We start from the raw sequence: 16,639 nt of genomic DNA, 5'->3' as shown, positions 1-16,639 counted from the left end.
CGTAGACGGTAGCTTGTTTTACTGGGATTTGGCATCCGGTTCTCGCCGTCCATATGGGAGCGGCGATATTCTGGAAGGGGAACTGAGTCACAGAGAGGGCCCTGAAAATCAGTCGTGTTCCTGATTTACTCACCGTAATTAATCTAAACGCGCGAAGCGTATTAAACAAGAGAGCCGAGTTGGAAGCCATACTTTTGGAACATGAACCTGACGCGGTTATAATAACAGAAACGTGGTTGAGCACTCAAGTTGAAGATACGGATTTTGTACCACCGAATTATGTTTGCTTTCGTAAAGATCGGGAGTCTCGGGGAGGTGGTGTCGCAGTTGTTATCAAGGAGGAGCTAGAGAGTGAGGTGATGCCTAATTTAGATGGTATTGAATCATTGTTTTGCAAGATCGTTATAAATAAGTGTCCAATTATGATCGGAGCTGTTTACCGTCCTCCTCTGACGAACAAAACCTATTTTACGAGTGTAAATGATTACCTATGTGAACATGACCGAAGTAAAAATAGCAGAATTGTTCTGGCTGGGGATTTTAATCTGCCCAACATTGATTGGTTGAACATGTGTGCAACACATGGGGAAGTTTCCACGTCGCAAGCTTTGATCAATTTAGTATTTTCTCATGATTTGACACAAATTGTTCAACAAAGTACTAGAACGCAAGGTTCTGTTAGTTCTTTGCTTGACCTGGTCTTTTTAAGTAAACGATTGTCGCAGTCGCGATACTCGTGCGAAGTTTTGGACGGTATTTCCGACCACGACATGGTCCTCGTGACGTGTCCCTTAGGAAAGCGTGAAAAAGTACCGCCTGAAACTGTTTCCTTTCCGGATTTCTCTAAGGCAGATGATGAAAGTATTTGTGACTTTTTTCATCTACATTATGATAGCTTTAGGCAATTCTCCGCATTAAACGCGACATCTGTAGACGATATCTGGGCAAGATTTAAAACTATGGTTCACACTGCCATCAACAATTTTATTCCCCTCCGAGTCAAAAAAATCTCCAAGCAAAACCCGTGGATAACAAAAAATATTATTCGCATGAAGCGTAGGCTAAAAAGAAAAAGGCGGAATCTAAAAAAATGCGAGACACCTCAAAAGCGAGAGGAAGCACAGGGCCTTTCGGGTACTTTTAAATCGGAGGTTCGCAATGCTAAATGTTTTTATATGGAAAATTCACTCACAAACTTTCTAAAAAATTCCCCAGAAAAGTTTTGGCGACATTTATCTCCGGTTAAGGAAACTGCTCCAGGTATTGTCAAGAACGGTTCTATTATAACAGACAAGTGGCAAGCTGCTTCATCATTCAACCATTACTTTCAGTCAGTTTTCACAAGAGACGATGGCATCCTTCCCAATTTCTACGTGTCTTGTGGCATTCCTGCTATAACTGACGTGACAGTGAACCAGCAAGGTCTGTTCAATTTGTTATTAAACCTTGATGCTAAAAAATCATCCGGGCCTGACGAAATACCTAATATATTTCTAAAAAGATATGCAGAATGGTGCTCCCATTACCTGGTAATCATTTTTAACCTAACACTTGACAAAGGAATAATTCCCCCAGATTGGAAATGTGGCAAGATAATTCCGGTCCATAAGAAGGGTGATAAAACTATCTTGAGTAATTATCGACCGATTTCCCTAACGAGCACGTGCTGTAAAACTTTAGAACATATCTTATCGAAACATTTGATCACTTTTATTGAGAGTAACAAACTTCTGGGCTCTAATCAGTATGGATTCACACGGGGGTGTTCTACAACTACGCAGCTAATCGAAAATTTTCATGATTTGAGCATAACCGCAGATAAAGGGGGGCAGACAGATATTATATTTTTAGATTGCGCTAAAGCTTTTGACCGCGTATCGCACCCGAAATTGTTGTACAAGCTTAGTCACGTTCTTAAGAATGATCAGATAGTCGATTGATTGAACTCATACTTATCAGGGCGGGAACAGTATGTGTATTTTAAAAAGGAGAGAACAGAATCATTACAAGTAATATCCGGCGACCCGCAGGGATCGGTACTTGGACCGCTTCTTTTTATATTATTTATCAGCGACATGGGAAAGGACTTTGACTCCGCGGTAACTTTAAAGCACTTTGCGGATGACACTGTGATTTACTCCAATATCAGTTCCAATGAAGACCAACTAAATTTGGACAAGCACTTGCGTAAGATAATGAAATGGTGTGCTGACTGGCAGATGGAACTGAATATAAGTAAGACGGTCTACATGAATGTAACGCGCAAAAAACAACACTTACAATTTAACTACAGTATTAATGGTCTTCCGCTAGTTAAAGTTAACGAATATAAATACCTTGGAGTGCACTTAAGAAGTGACTTAAGCTGGAACTCCCATATTGACTATGTATGTAAGAAAGCCTTTCAAAAACTATGGATGCTTAAAACAAAGTTGGAGTTCGCTAGTTCCGATGTCAAATTAACCGCCTTTAAGTGTCTAATTTTGCCAACTCTGGAATACGCTAGTCCGGTTTGGGAGCCATTCACAAATCAAAATATTTATAAATTGGAAAGAATTCAAAATAAGGCTGCTAGATTTATCTTTAATTGCTACCGGTCGACTGAGTCGGTCACAAAACTCAAGGAGCAAGCAGGCCTGCCTAGCATAAAGACCAGATTAGAAACGAATAGAATGAAACTTTTTTTTCAGATATTTCATGGTCATTCGATGTTGGATACCCGAAAATACGTCGTGATGTCTCCTCCGGTGTACCACAGAATAAAACATAGCTTAAATATCCAATCCTATCAATACTCTACGGATCATTTTAAGCACTCCTTTTTTGTTCGATGTATTGATTTCTGGAATAAGCTGCCTGAATGTATAGTCAACTCTCAAAGTGTGTCAACTTTTGTGAAGGAAATTGAAATGTTTCTTTCTTCCCATGTCACCAAGGGATGTGACTGAATTATTGAATTCTTTGTGTGTCCTTGGTATGTTTTTGAAAATATGTACCACTCCTGCCTTGGCCTCACGGCTGGCAGAATGAATAAATAAATAAATAAATAAATAAATAAATAAATAAATATGAAGTAATCGAAAAAGTAACGGTTCTTTTTAAAGTAATGCTCACTTATTTTCTTCTCAAATAATCAAACAAGCTAAACTAATGCTGTGAAAACGAAACATTTTATGATGGTAATTGATTACTTTTTTCCGTAAAGTTTAGAAGACTGCCCATGACGCCTAGCACAATAACACGCTAAAACTGCTGCTTTACGTTTTTCATAGCGACTTCCCGCCTCCCAAAGAGACTCCCAACTATATGCAACACACCAAGGTGCTGGAGTACATCAGAAGCTACGCGGACCATTTTGGTATTACCAGTAAAATACGCCTTCGTCACGAAGTCCTCCGGGTGACACAAGCCGAGGACTATGACTCCACCGGTCGCTGGGACGTCGTCGTCAAGGATCTCAACGACAACGTCGAGCGCCGAGAAACCTTCGACGCAGTGCTGGTGGCCTCAGGGCACAACGGGTTTTCCAACGTGCCCACGTTCAAGGGCATGGAGAAATTCAAGGGCAAGATCGTGCACACCCACAGCCTCAAGGACGCAGAGCAATTCAAGGACAGGAGGGTTGCCGTCGTGGGCATCGGCAACTCGGGCATCGACGCTGCCGTAGACGCCTCCCGCGTGGCTGCACAGGTGAGTCTCACATCCTTATCGCCTACTTCTACACACATACATATGCCAGCCCGCAGACCCGAGCACGCAGATCTATAACTAAAGTTCGGCCTTTTTTAAATTATTTTCCTTCGAGTTCAGAAGAGTTTTTTAAAGGATTAATCTTTCCAAGATATTGGTGATTTACGAGTCAGTTCTTTATACGGGGCAATATATAGGTGTTTATTCGGGATCACGTTGAAGAAAACGTGACGCAAGCGTGGAATCCTCCAGCCTAAAGAAAATATGAAAGTCACCGGAGTAGTATTTTGAAGAATGAAAGAGGAAAAGGCAAAATAAAACGGAATGAACTAAAACTATAAGGGGGGCAAACTTGTGCCAGAAACGAAAAAAAAGAACACACGTCGAGAATGCAGCAGCTAGCGTCGGTGAATGGATGGGCTATACGGCGTTTGCTTGTTTATCTAGTATGCTCATCATCTCGAATATTCGACCTGTAATGTTCGGGAAAATGCTAGGGCGAGACTGACTAGACAAGGTCATTCGTGCTTCCTCGTGGTTTACGCTCGGGGTAATAGGTTACGCGAATCTTCATGATGAACGGAGAAGGCTATCTTGTCGATCATTCACGCTGCATTACTTCTCCCTTTAAAAGCACATCACCCCAATGCAACACAAAACAAAAAAAAGTACTGATAAACAAAAAACTCCTCAGTGCTATCAAGCGTAGAACGGCTTGAGTCTCCCGACGTGAACTACCTCGGGCTGTGGTCGGCGTCCGGATGATGTTTGCATTTTGTCAGACACCCCTTCGCAGTTGAGCTCCCCGAGGCGACGAAGTCCCTTGTACGGTAGGAAGCACCCTTTCAACAGTTTTTCGCTGAGGCCGCGGCGACGAATGTGTGTCCACACCCACACCCTGTCTCCGTCGTCGCAAGGCAGTCGCTGAGTTCGGAGAGGAGGTCTATGAGCTGTCGCCGTTCCGTGGCTCTGGTGCTGGTGTTAACGTTGAGCAATATGGTAGAACGTTGGGAAAGTTGGTGGTACACGCTTGAAGAAAAAGTAAAACAGCACCAAAACATCGAAGGACAAGACGACGATGTGTATAATCAGCTGGCTGGCGCAGGCTTGACACGCGCTGGGGAGCGGTGACTTGATGTTTCTTGATGATCGTGACGCTTGTCGATTTGTGTGCTTTCTTCCAATAAATCGCCTAAGAGTCAGCGCTCTCATTGTACACTTCGTCTTCTTGTCCTCCGTTTTTTTGGCGCTGTTTTACTTTTTTTTCAAACATTAACGTCGAGCTGCGGCGGCGGTGTGCTGCGCGGCTGAGATGGCGAGACCACATCGGAGACCGCGGCGATCTCGGCGGCGTTACGAAGTTCTTCGACGTGGCCTACAGCGGCACCTTTCCTGAGATCCTGCGCCATCTGTCGAAGGTTGGTTACGAGGATCACAGTGTGTCCATTTTTCAGTTCTGGTGCGCAGCTTGCGACGCCTACTCCTCTTCCGAGAAGCAGTTGGACGTTGCCTTCTAGAAGAGCTTCCCCGCAGAAGACTGCACGGGTAACGACGGGACCAAGAACACTCGACAGCGGCGGCAGGTTCACGTGGTCCGCAATGACTCAGACGGCTGCTGGCGTCATTTTTAGAGGTAGGCCGGGCTTTCACAGCGTCAACCAGTTTGCTCCAAGGTCGATCACGGCACCAATCTAACACGTTAAGTCCATGCCAAGGACGACTTTTCTCGCAAACTCCTGAAGGTCGACGAACTTGACTGGGCAGGTTTCCCCGTGAATTTCGACGCGAGCAGTGCACGTCCCAACAGGCATGATGAGGTGTCCTCCGGTGGTGCGTATTTGCGGGCCTTTCCAGGGCATCGTGACTTTCCGAAGGCGGCGAGAGAGTTTCCGGCTCAAAACGGAGTAATCTGCTCCGGTGTCCACAAGTGCCGACGCGTCTTGGCCGTCGAAGACAACGTTGAGGTTGTTGGGCATTGTTGCAGAATCGTCGTTCGGATGCTTGTCGTCGCTAGAGTGGGTACCCTCCGACGCTCTTGGAGGATGTTTCCGACAGTCGTCTTCTACAACTCCGCCTTCAGGAGTCGCCGCGCTTAGTTTACCCGACGCGAGTAGGGGAGACAGGGTCCCTCGGCGAGAGCTTCAAAGTGGCGACGCCGGACGTCGTGGTGACGGCGAACGGGAACCCCGGTGGGAAGTGGGCGCTGGTAACGGCGGTCGATGCAGGTACTCCTCGATGTCCCACGGTCGCTCTCCGCTCCTCCTGCAGGAGGCGTTCGGTACGAACCCACGAAGCCCAAGCTGCTGGTAAGCCCGAACCACATGGGGCGTATTTGCGACGTATTTGCGGGCGTTCTAGCGGGCGTCATGACGAGCGCTTCCGAGGTCGGCGTAAACACGCGCATATTCGGCGATCCGACCGAGACAGATCTCGGCGCATCGGCGTATTTCGGCGTGGCGTATCCAGAAATGTGCGGCGCGGTGCCGACCGATCAGCTCCCGAGTTGAGAGTCGGAAGTTCCTCGAAAATCGGCTTGTCTAGCTATGCGGCCGGCTGGCAGGCTTGACTCGGCCGCCGAAATGGGAGCTCACTTGTCGCATTCGTCGGTTTATCGGCAAATTCTACGAAATCGCTATATCTCTTTGGAACGAGCGATGAACGACAGACAGAGGACAATACCATCGATGTTGCGGGCGATGTGAAAAGAATTCCAAAAGGAAGGGTTTTTAGCACAGATCGCGGCCGTCCTCCTGCGAGAGTGTTTGGCAACTTGACGGTTGCAACGAACATTTTTGAAACAGGTGTAAGAAAATTTGGCTTTTGTTGCTTATTAACATTCAGTTATTTCTGTTTCCTCGCGAAACGCAATAAAATAGCAGCCTGTCTACATTTTGCCTCCTTTCATGAAAGGCGCGAGTCGGGTTACACTGCACCAAACGCCGACAAGAGGTCGACGAAAAGCGTCGTGTGTGGTTTGGCGACCTTCCCCTCTTCCCTTCTGTGAAAAAAGCACTTGCCAAATATCATGATTACAGCCACTAAAACGCGCGTAAATTCGTTAAAAATACGCCCTATGTGGGTCGGCCTGTAGGCAGACTTGTACACGTTACTGAAAAATACTAAGGAATTGCATTTATAATTACTCGAGGCTAAATTGTAATTTATTACAATTACAATAACCCTCGAATAAAAGTAAGTGACCGTTACCCAAAAAGTAATCCGTTACTTCCGTGACGTTACTTTCATCATTATTGCCCTCAAGAAAGAAACAAAGGGAAGAGGGTTATTCAAGTTCTTATTGTTGCAACCTGTTCCATTTAATGACTCCGTTTAATAACAGCTGACTCTGGGAATTCTCGTCAGACATTTTGCGTTATTTCTTACTCAATATGTCGACTGTTACGCTGAACACCCTTTGAACTGAAGCACTGCAAGGGAGTGCCATATTGTGCGTCACGAATGCTTTATGCTCTGCATTGAGATTTTTCTGCGAAGCAATGGAAGTACTATTTATCTCGAAGATAGAGCAAAGCTTCCTCGTAGCAGCCGTTGGTTGATATTCGAGAGTTTTAGTATATCGTTCCGATACCTCGATACCCCCATAACGATATGATGAATGCGCAAAGGCGGCGGCGGAGTATCGGGTATCGTTATCGGACTCATCGGGACGATCTACCAAAATTCTCCATCGTCGAAATCGCGAAGCTGCAGAAGTCATCATGCATCTAGGATCTAGCCAAAACTAAAATAAGTATGTACATCTTACTATACCGGCATATATTGCCAGACAATAGCAAAACATAGTTGTAACTGTAAGCTGGTAATTCAATAATAAATAAGGTTTGGCTTGATATTCTTCCTTTGGTTCTGAACAGGTCGAGCCTCGGTTGAGACGTTGGTGAATAAAAGAAAAGAAAAGGTTTCCAATAAATAAATATAAGTAATAAAAAAAGGACACTCATAACAACAGTAATTAGGACTGTGGTTAAAACAAGGAAATGTAAACGCACGTTTGCCCTGTGTACCTTTCTTCGTGCTGTTAAAAAACGCACGGAGTACGAACCGACTGCAGCTTACTCAGGTGTTCTCCAAATAGACGTCCGCTGATGCCACGGGCAGCGAAGGGTAAGGTACTAAGTAAGCCGCGCTATGGCCCCACTCACGAATTTCACTCTCTCCTGAAGCCCAGAATATTAAGTCTACGTCAGCCACCATTATGTTTCATTTGTAAAACTATCTGCTTGAGAAAAGATGCGTCCTGCTGGGGCAAAACAGGAAGAAGAAAAAAGGAAGACTATTACCATTCTCTAAGTGCTCGCAAAAAGCCGACTCACAAAAAGGGTAGGGTAGACGGAACGGTTGTCTCGTGTTGTGACATTATGAAAATGGTCGTAGTCACAATAACCAAGAAGGACATTGTTTATTCTTTTCAGTGCACTTACCGCCTCGGGCTTCCCGAAGAGGCATACAATCCCTTGGCGTCTTTCTCTCCCCGCCTTCGATCGCAAAGAAAAAACAAAGGGACTAAAAAAAGCTAACATAACTTGACCCCTCCTCCCCCCCTCCTTTTTTTTCTTTTAGTAGAAATGTTCATTTGGATTTTTTGACATTGTTATTAGGATATAGAAAAATAAATTTAAAAGTTTGGTGTTGCAAAAAGAAAAAAATTAATATTTTGCGGAATTGAAGTGTCAAGCCTCCCTCTGGCGCTGGTCAATTCGCGTGACAGTGTCACTGCGCTCGACATCAACCCCCCCCCCCTTCCCCGAAAAACAAACAAAAAAACTCTTCTTTAGATAGGTTAGGGGGCGGGGGGGGGGGGGGGTTGGTCCTGAAAAAAAAGTGTAACGGATTACAAGGAATCCGTTACGTAAAAAATGTAAGGGAATTACTTTAAAATTACTCTAGAAAATATGTAATTAATCCGTTATTAAATTACTGATAAATGTAAGAGTTTACAAGTAATTTCGTTACTTGTAACGGATTACATACAAGTCTGCCTGTAAGGGCATCGCCGGTACACGTGGTCGGCTTCCCCTCGGTGGTAGCACGGCGGACGTCGGTCAGCCGTGCGCCACACGTCCGTCTTTCTTGGCGCCGGGGGTTCGGTTCGGACGTACGGTGCTTGTTCCTCAGTGCGTCTAGCGTAATGCGAAGGGGCTCCCGTCGAAGGGGCGCCGGGTGCTGGTACTCGCGCGTCTCTGGCGGCGGTCGTCCGGCCGTGTCGGCTTAGCTCAGGGTAGGTTGCTCGGGCGGTGCAGGGTTGACAGGAGTCCGTGATTTGATGGCTCTCTTGAACTCTTCTCGCACAACTTCGGCGATGGGCATCGATGCTGGGGGATTGCCAAAAAGCAGCAGTTTCGTGAGTTCTTCGCGGACAACGTCGCGGATAATTGTGCGAAGCTCGACGGCGTTGGTGCTGAACACAGCGCGGACCGATTACAGAGTTGAAACGTAGCTCAGCCGATGATAGTGGCGAGCTCGGGTAACACTTCTAGACAGCTTTAAAGCCTGCGCGTTACGTCACAAGACGTCACATGCGGGAGCCCCACACAGACGCTGATGGGGTGCGAGTGCCGCGTCAGCGTTTGCGTGGGACTATGGTAGGAGACGAGGCCTTACGGCGAACGCTGACGGGCACTCGCATCCAATCAGTTCTCATGCCGGACCCTCGGACGAGACGGCATGTGACGTAACGGGCAGGCTTTGCTGTCTAGGAGGTGCTGACTCGGGCCGCTAGCTCGCGCTGGATGTTTGTTGCTTCGGCAGCAAACCTATCGACTGTCGTTGGAGGGTTGCGGATGAAGCCGCCGAAGATATCGCTCTTGACGCATCTCATGAGAAAGCGCAACTTTTTATCGTCGGTGGCTTGACGGTAGGCGAGTAGAGTTAGGCGTAGCACATCTTGAACGAAGCTCTTCACGCTTTCGTTGGGGGCCTGAATCTCTGTCTGAAGCAGATACTACGCATGCTGCCGTCGGTGTTGGGTCGTAAAGGTCCGCTCCAACTCGGCCACGCAGATGTCCCACGACGTTGGCGAAGCCTCGTGGTTCTCGAACAAGTGTCTCGCAGTACCCTTCGGCGAAAAGTAGAAGTTCTGCAGGTACTGCTCAGCAGTCCATTTGTTGTGGCGTACCACGTGTTCGTTGTCTTGAATCCAGTCCTTGACGTCCTCGTGGATCTCGCCGTGAAAGGGTGTCGGCGTTCGAGGAGTGACGGGCGATGGGAGCGGCTGCAAGGGTCTGCGAAGATTGGTTGTTCATTGTCAGCTTCGTCTACTGGAGGGTCTTCGCCGGCAGTAGACCAAATTACGGGGGCAAACCTTGAACACGGTGGCTTCGTTGGGTCTCGGTCGTTTCCATGGAAAATCTTCTTGAGCCGGAGACTAGGCTCGCGGCTTGGAGGGAGACGCTTCAAGGGTTGCGTTACCCAGCACCTCCACCAGAAATGTCACGAATGACAGACGATGAGGCAGAAGAAAACTGAAATAAACATTAAATGGGGGTCGAACTTGTGCCTGAAACGAAAAAGAAGAACTTACGTCGAGAAAGCAGCAGCGAGCGTTGACGGCGGCAGCAACAAGCGTCGGTAGGTCGGCGTAATAGCAGGCTATCGCGACGGAGAATCAGAGAATAAACCGGAAATACTGCGCTCGGCTCATTATTTACCATGCTCGTCATTTCGAATATTCGACCTAAAATGTTCGGAAAAGAGCTAGGGCTCGACTAACTAGGCAAGGTCATTCTGGCCACATTATCGTTTATTTATTTATTTATTTATTTATTCATATTACCCCTAAAGGCCCTCGTGAGAGGGTATTACATTGGGGGGGTTCATAAATCGTTCCAATAGGAACTAGTACACAGTGAACAACATATGAAAATACTAGAAAACAATCAATACACTTAATAATAAAAAGAAAATAAAGGATACACTCAAAAACGAATAAAAAAAACACACACTCACTCATCACACTGCAATAAAGCTGAGTCAAGGTAAAAACAAAATAGTACACATTTGCTCTGCACGTTCCGGAAAAGAGGAAACAACAATGTAAAACAGCAAAAGTTAGATGGCATCAGTATTTTGAATTTGTTCTTGAAACTTCGTGGTGTCTTTTTTTGAGGCAATGTGCGATGGTAGATTATTCCAATCGATTGTGGTACGTGGAATGAATGACCGGGAAAAAGCAGATGACTTACAGGTTACGCGCTTAACTTTGTAGGGGTGATCGCGGCGTGGAAGAATAACGGCAGGTGGCTCGAAGAAATCACCGTGAAGTGACGCGTGGTGGTAAAGTTTATGGAAAAGAGATAGGCGTGAAAGTTTGCGACGATGGAGTAGTTCGGGTAGCTCTGCTCGGCGTTTTAGTGCTGTGACACTGGAATGACGTGAATAATTTGAAAATATGAAGCGAGCGGCACGATTTTGCAGTGATTCAATGTTGTTTATGATGTAAGCATGTTCGGGATCCCAAATGGCTGATGCATATTCTAATTTCAGACGTATTAGTGTGGAAAAGGCAAGTTTGCGTATGTTAGGAGGAGCCTGTTTAAGGTTACGCTTGAGAAATACGAAAGAGCGGTTAGCAGCCGCCAGGGTGAGCTTTATATGGTAGTGCCATGACAGATCAGGTTGCAAATGAATTCCAAGATATTTATAGGTGGAGACTAGGTCAACAGTATTATTAGTTAACACATAGGAGGTAGGAATCCGGGGTACGTGATTAGTAAAAGACATTGACTTTGTTTTAGAGCAATTTAAGGTCATTAGCAAGGAAGAGCACCATGCATTAATAGCATTTAGATCAGTTTGCAAAGCTTTCTGGTCATTGACAGAGGAAATTATTCGGTAAATTACACAGTCGTCAGCAAAAATTCTAATTCGGGATGAGACACAGGATGGCAAGTAATTAATGTAGACTAGAAACAGTAGTGGACCTAGTACGCTACCCTGTGGGACTCCCGAGGTTACTGGTTTGAAGGAAGAGTTACAATTGTTAGCGGACGTGAACTGTTTTCTAGACGAAAGGAAATCTTTTACCCATGCCAAAATGTTAGGGTGAATGTTAAGCCTGGACAGTTTGGTTAGAAGCCGGTGATGAGGGACACGGTCAAAAGCTTTAGAAAAGTCGAGGAAAACAGCATCAACCTGGGATCCACCGTCAAAGCTGAATGTATGTCATGAATGAAGCCGGTGAGCTGCGTGTCACATGAGTATCCTCGGCGAAAACCATGCTGATATTTATGTATGATGTTATGATCTTCCAGGTAGTTAATTACTTGTGTGTGTATTATATGTTCAAGAAGTTTACAAATGGTACTGGTTAACGAGATGGGACGATAGTTTAATGGCGATGAGCGTTCACCAAACTTGAAGATGGGAATTACTTTTGCGATTCGCCAGTCATGTTGGATGCAACCTAACAATAACATTTGTGAAAAAAGGGCTGACAGTATGGGACAGATGCTAGCTGATATATTCTTTAGTATCTTATTATTAAAGCCGACATGATCAGAAGCGGTAGAAATTTTGAGTTTATTTAGTAAGGAGTATATACCCGCTTCAGTTATTATTATTTCTGGCATGCTGATATCAGGAATGAGGTTAACTTTCGGGCATGACGAGATGTCTTCACATGTGAATACTGATATGAATGCGTCGTTAAAAACCTGTGCGCACTGAGACATGGGAATGACGTCATTATTACTGGCGGTAAGGACGATATCAGGATGCTCAACAGGGTTAATGACACGCCAAAATTTCCGAGGGTTATTTAGTAGCATAGATGATAAATCATGTTTGAAGAAATGACGTCTAGTTGTTGTAAGCAGTGACTGATATTCCTTATCACATGTTTTATAGCGTAACCAGGAAACTGAAAGGGGGTCTGTTTTATTGGCGTGGCGGTAAAGTCTCTTCTTTCTGTTATTGAGGAGTCGAAGCTGCTGGTTGTACCACGGAGCGGTGTTTACAGTTTTGATGGTGATAAGAGGAATGAACCTGTTGATTAAATTGGTAAGTACATTTCTAAACATGAGCCAATTATCTTCCACGGACCGGGATAAATACCCTTCCAAAAATTTATTTGAGAATGACAGGAATTCACTGTTAATGCTATCGTAATTACCTCTATTATAGCACCTTATTTGCTTGTTGGTAGTTTTGCGCTTGTTAGGGAAAATCCGGACGTTTCCAGTAAGGACGTCGTGGTCAGAAAGCCCGTCAAGATGAGTAATTTCAGAAAATATATCAGGGTTGTTGGTAAATACTAGGTCTAGAATATTAGCTGATGTGGCCGACCGCCGTGTGGGATGAGTAATTAGCTGAACCAGGGAAAAGTCGAGAGAAGAGTGGACGAAATTATGTGATTCACTATGGCCATCCCTAACGGATAGAGTTGACCAGCAAATGCTCGGAAAATTAAAATCGCCAAAAATTATTAAGAGAGAATTAGGAAAACGAGAACACAGTAGCGTCAGGACACGGGTAAGTTCACTAGAAAAGTCAGTATTTGCCTCTGGTGGGCGGTAAAAAACACCTATAAGTATGACACGGCCACCACACTTCAGGGAAGCCCATACACATTCCAAAAAAGAGTTAACTAGCACAGGTACCGCAAGCACATCATTTTTTATCGCCAGAACTACGCCACCTCCCCTTCTATGTTTCCTGTCACAACGAAAAAAATTGTACTCTGCCCACGTGAGAAAAATACTGCTATCAGGAATGACATCGCTTAGCATCGTGTTTTAAGTACCAGTCGCGCAACAGGTACAAGGCTGTGGCTATGATAAGAGACGGAAAAACCACGCGGCCCCTTATTGCACCGGTAGCCATCCTCGTGCTGCACCAGTGGCAGCTTTAGTGCTCTAATGCGCTTTTCAAGCGCTCAAATGATTTCTGAAAAACACTCATTTAGGGATTTGGTGGTTTTGATGATGCTCAGCAAGTTTCTAATTGAAACTGTATGTCTATTTTTTAATTAAAATGTTAATTCAAAAACTTTATTTATTTAACTTATTGATCGTTCCGATCAGGCCCCTACACTATGTGCCCTCGCCGTATAACTCACCTGCACAAACTGCATAAATGTAGATTTCACGGCATTTTTAAGCAAACCTGCACAGCTTGAAAAAAAAAATATATCAGGCGGATGCCAAGAAACATGTGCAAGGTAAGAATGGCGAGTTGATTTACTGATATTATTGTGCACTTCGTTCTGGGTGCCTCTTAAAATACCTGTAAATACTGGGAGACATTTCCGGTTTCGAAGTGTTACATCATTTATAGTCACAAGTACGTGCACAGAGGAGTCTGATGTTTGCTAAACACTGCAACTCACGAGCGTCTAATGCTCTAATTATGCTAAATGTTGGAGACGTTAGCCTAATAGCGAGATAAAGGCTACCCTGCGTTTGTTTTCCCATAATTGAAGAAGTAGGCTTGCGCGAATATTCGAGCGTCGAATTTGAAATGAATGGGACTTCTATAATACTATGGTTCGCTTTTCAAATTCATAGTATTCGAATTTTTAATATTTTGGGCACATCTGCTATTTAGAATGATTTGGCTTCTAGAGAAACCGAAATTCGAGTTTATTCAAGTACTCTGTACCTATATTGAGATTATCCAAGCAGGTCCCTGCTAGGTCTAAATGATATCAGCATCAAGAAATCTTAACTGTCTAACCACTCTGATTAAAAAAAAAAAATTCTTCTTTATATTCTTCAGACGAAGTTATCGCACCCGAACGTCTCCAATGCGCAAAAAAAACACAAAAAACAACCTTAAATCACGTACGTTGCGATTTTGAATTCATGTATCTTGACTCACTTACCGCAAGGTCTTAGCACTAGAAGCCTATAGGTGACTTTATATTATGACAATGCGTTTCGAAAGTGCGCATCACAAAGACCAACCAATACGCGCGTCGCCGGCAAAGCCGTCGCCTCCCGCGACATTGAACGAGGTGCCGCGGTCGGATCTCAAAACGTCTGGCGAGTTCAAACTCTTCAGCCGTGTCTGCACCAGGGGCGGATCCAAAGGACCCTCTGAGGGGGGGGGGGGGGACTAATATTAAAAAGGAGGAGCGGGTAGAGAGGGAACGCTCGCTGCACACCTCATAGCGTTTTGGATGTTTGCTTGAACGCACGAATAAATAGTAAAGAGAAATCTTCCCTGCTCACCGACGCCAAGTGTCGTAATTCAAGACATGATTGCGATATCTCCAGCTTGAAGGGGGAGGGGGTGGATAACGGAATCTTGATTTATCATTGTGCCCACTTCGCATGACCTAAGACTATGGTTTAGTGTTTTGTGTAAACCCCGATATACCAGAAAAATTAACCCCGAAGTCGGTTTTATCAAACTCGTGTTAGCAGGTGTCATGCACGACCACCAGATGGGGCGCGCGAGAGCTCTCTCTTTTTTGTGTGCTTTGTTTTCTTCTTCCCCCTCGTTCGAAGTTAGTCCCAATAAAAACAGCGATGTGACGCTATGGAGGCTACGCCTCGTTCGTCCTCGCCGGGCATTACGTTTATTTGCATTGCGCGCCGCGACCCTGCATATACTGAATAACCAACAGGTAATGGGCCAAGGACGACACTATGCTAGTGCGCAGTGCCACACGCAGTGCGGTGAGCGACACTAATGTCCTCTGAGGTGCGACTCAACTACGACGAAGACGCCGACAAGAAACCATGCCGCTGGTGTGGAACTGGAACCGCGGATAACGAGCTCGGCTGTGCTGCAACAGAAGTGAACTAAGACAGACCGGTCGATGTATTAACGACAAAGCTCGCGAACATGCAGTAAAACTTAGGAACCTCGCAAGGACCAGGACATTTAGCTGGTCATTGTCGGACATATTTGTATAAAGCAGAGCTCGACCATGTTCAGATAACAGGACATCATAAAAATCAAGTTGCAGGGGATGTGTTAGAGGCCCTTCCTATAGGAAGTATTCACTGGACGCCATATTTGTGGGTGCTGTTTAAAGCGCATGCTCAGAACGAGCTCACATCAATAGGCTGCTAAGGCCGGCATTCTCGATGGTGAGGAATGCGCGTTGCAAAAGAACTGTGCAAGCTCGTCATCAGCAGGCGCTCAGAATTCGTGCGCACAGCTATGGCCGCCAGTAAATACTCTCTATAGACGACGATGACAAATGCGTGAGCACGCTGTCATGTTGGCTGAAGAAGTGGGAACGGGGACTGACGGAAAAAAGGAGGAAGAAAAAGGGACAGAATGAAGATAGACGTCACGCAGAATGACTAAGTTAAAGTTCCTTCCTCTCTGTTCTTCTACAATGCGATAAACTGGTGCTGTCGACAATACACCTGGAAAGGCCACCGACTTTTCTACCGGCTCAAGGTGAACAGAAAATTCCATGAGTGGAATGGTACCCACTGTTGGGAGCCTTTCATGGTGGTGAGCGGAGCGATTGCTTATCCAGACGACAGGAAGAAGGCAATACTTCTCAACTGCCTTGAAGTGGAGTGTGAGCGAGTATTTTGTTCTCTACCTGCTACTACATAAGACCCTCAACCATCAACTTGTGCGAACAGTGCTTCGACTACTCAGGTATTCGGAGACACAGTACGTACTCTGAGCAAATTCTTCTCGCCAATCGTCATCAAGACTGTCGAACGCTATTGTTTCCGTCAAATGGAACAACTACCGGGAGGACCGGTCGAAGAGTATGTCGCGACATTACGGAGCCTGGCCAAGACATGCAAGTTTGGAGAACTCGCGGATAATTTAATATGTGAGCAGCTAGTAGTTAAAGCCAGCAGCAAGAAAGTGCGAAAGAGGCTTTTGCTTGAACAAGAACTAACACTGGACACAGCACTCGTCATTGCTAGACAAGTGGAACAAGCTCTGCGCGAGTCTAAGCTTTTCAACAAAAACAAGAAAGTCTCAAGCACATCTGAGGTTGCAGCTCTTA

The 16,639-nt window shown here is 45.4% G+C and overlaps 1 protein-coding gene across 1 annotated transcript in view; it reads left to right on the top strand.

The window, feature by feature from the left end:
* Nucleotides 1-16,639, top strand: part of LOC8053684 (flavin-containing monooxygenase 5-like) — a 48,220-nt gene that overhangs the window by 18,877 nt on the left and 12,704 nt on the right. Inside the window, exon 2 of the mRNA XM_040221636.3 lies at nucleotides 3,273-3,690. Coding sequence (XP_040077570.1) covers nucleotides 3,273-3,690 — 418 coding nt within the window. The remainder of the gene's footprint in view (nucleotides 1-3,272; nucleotides 3,691-16,639) is intronic.

Source organism: Ixodes scapularis, unplaced genomic scaffold (assembly GCF_016920785.2).
Source record: "Ixodes scapularis isolate PalLabHiFi unplaced genomic scaffold, ASM1692078v2 PGA_scaffold7__128_contigs__length_106722199, whole genome shotgun sequence".
Classification (NCBI taxonomy): domain Eukaryota; kingdom Metazoa; phylum Arthropoda; class Arachnida; order Ixodida; family Ixodidae; genus Ixodes; species Ixodes scapularis.
The sequence above is the reverse complement of the archived record's forward strand: the minus strand, read 5'-3'. Positions and strand labels throughout refer to the sequence as shown.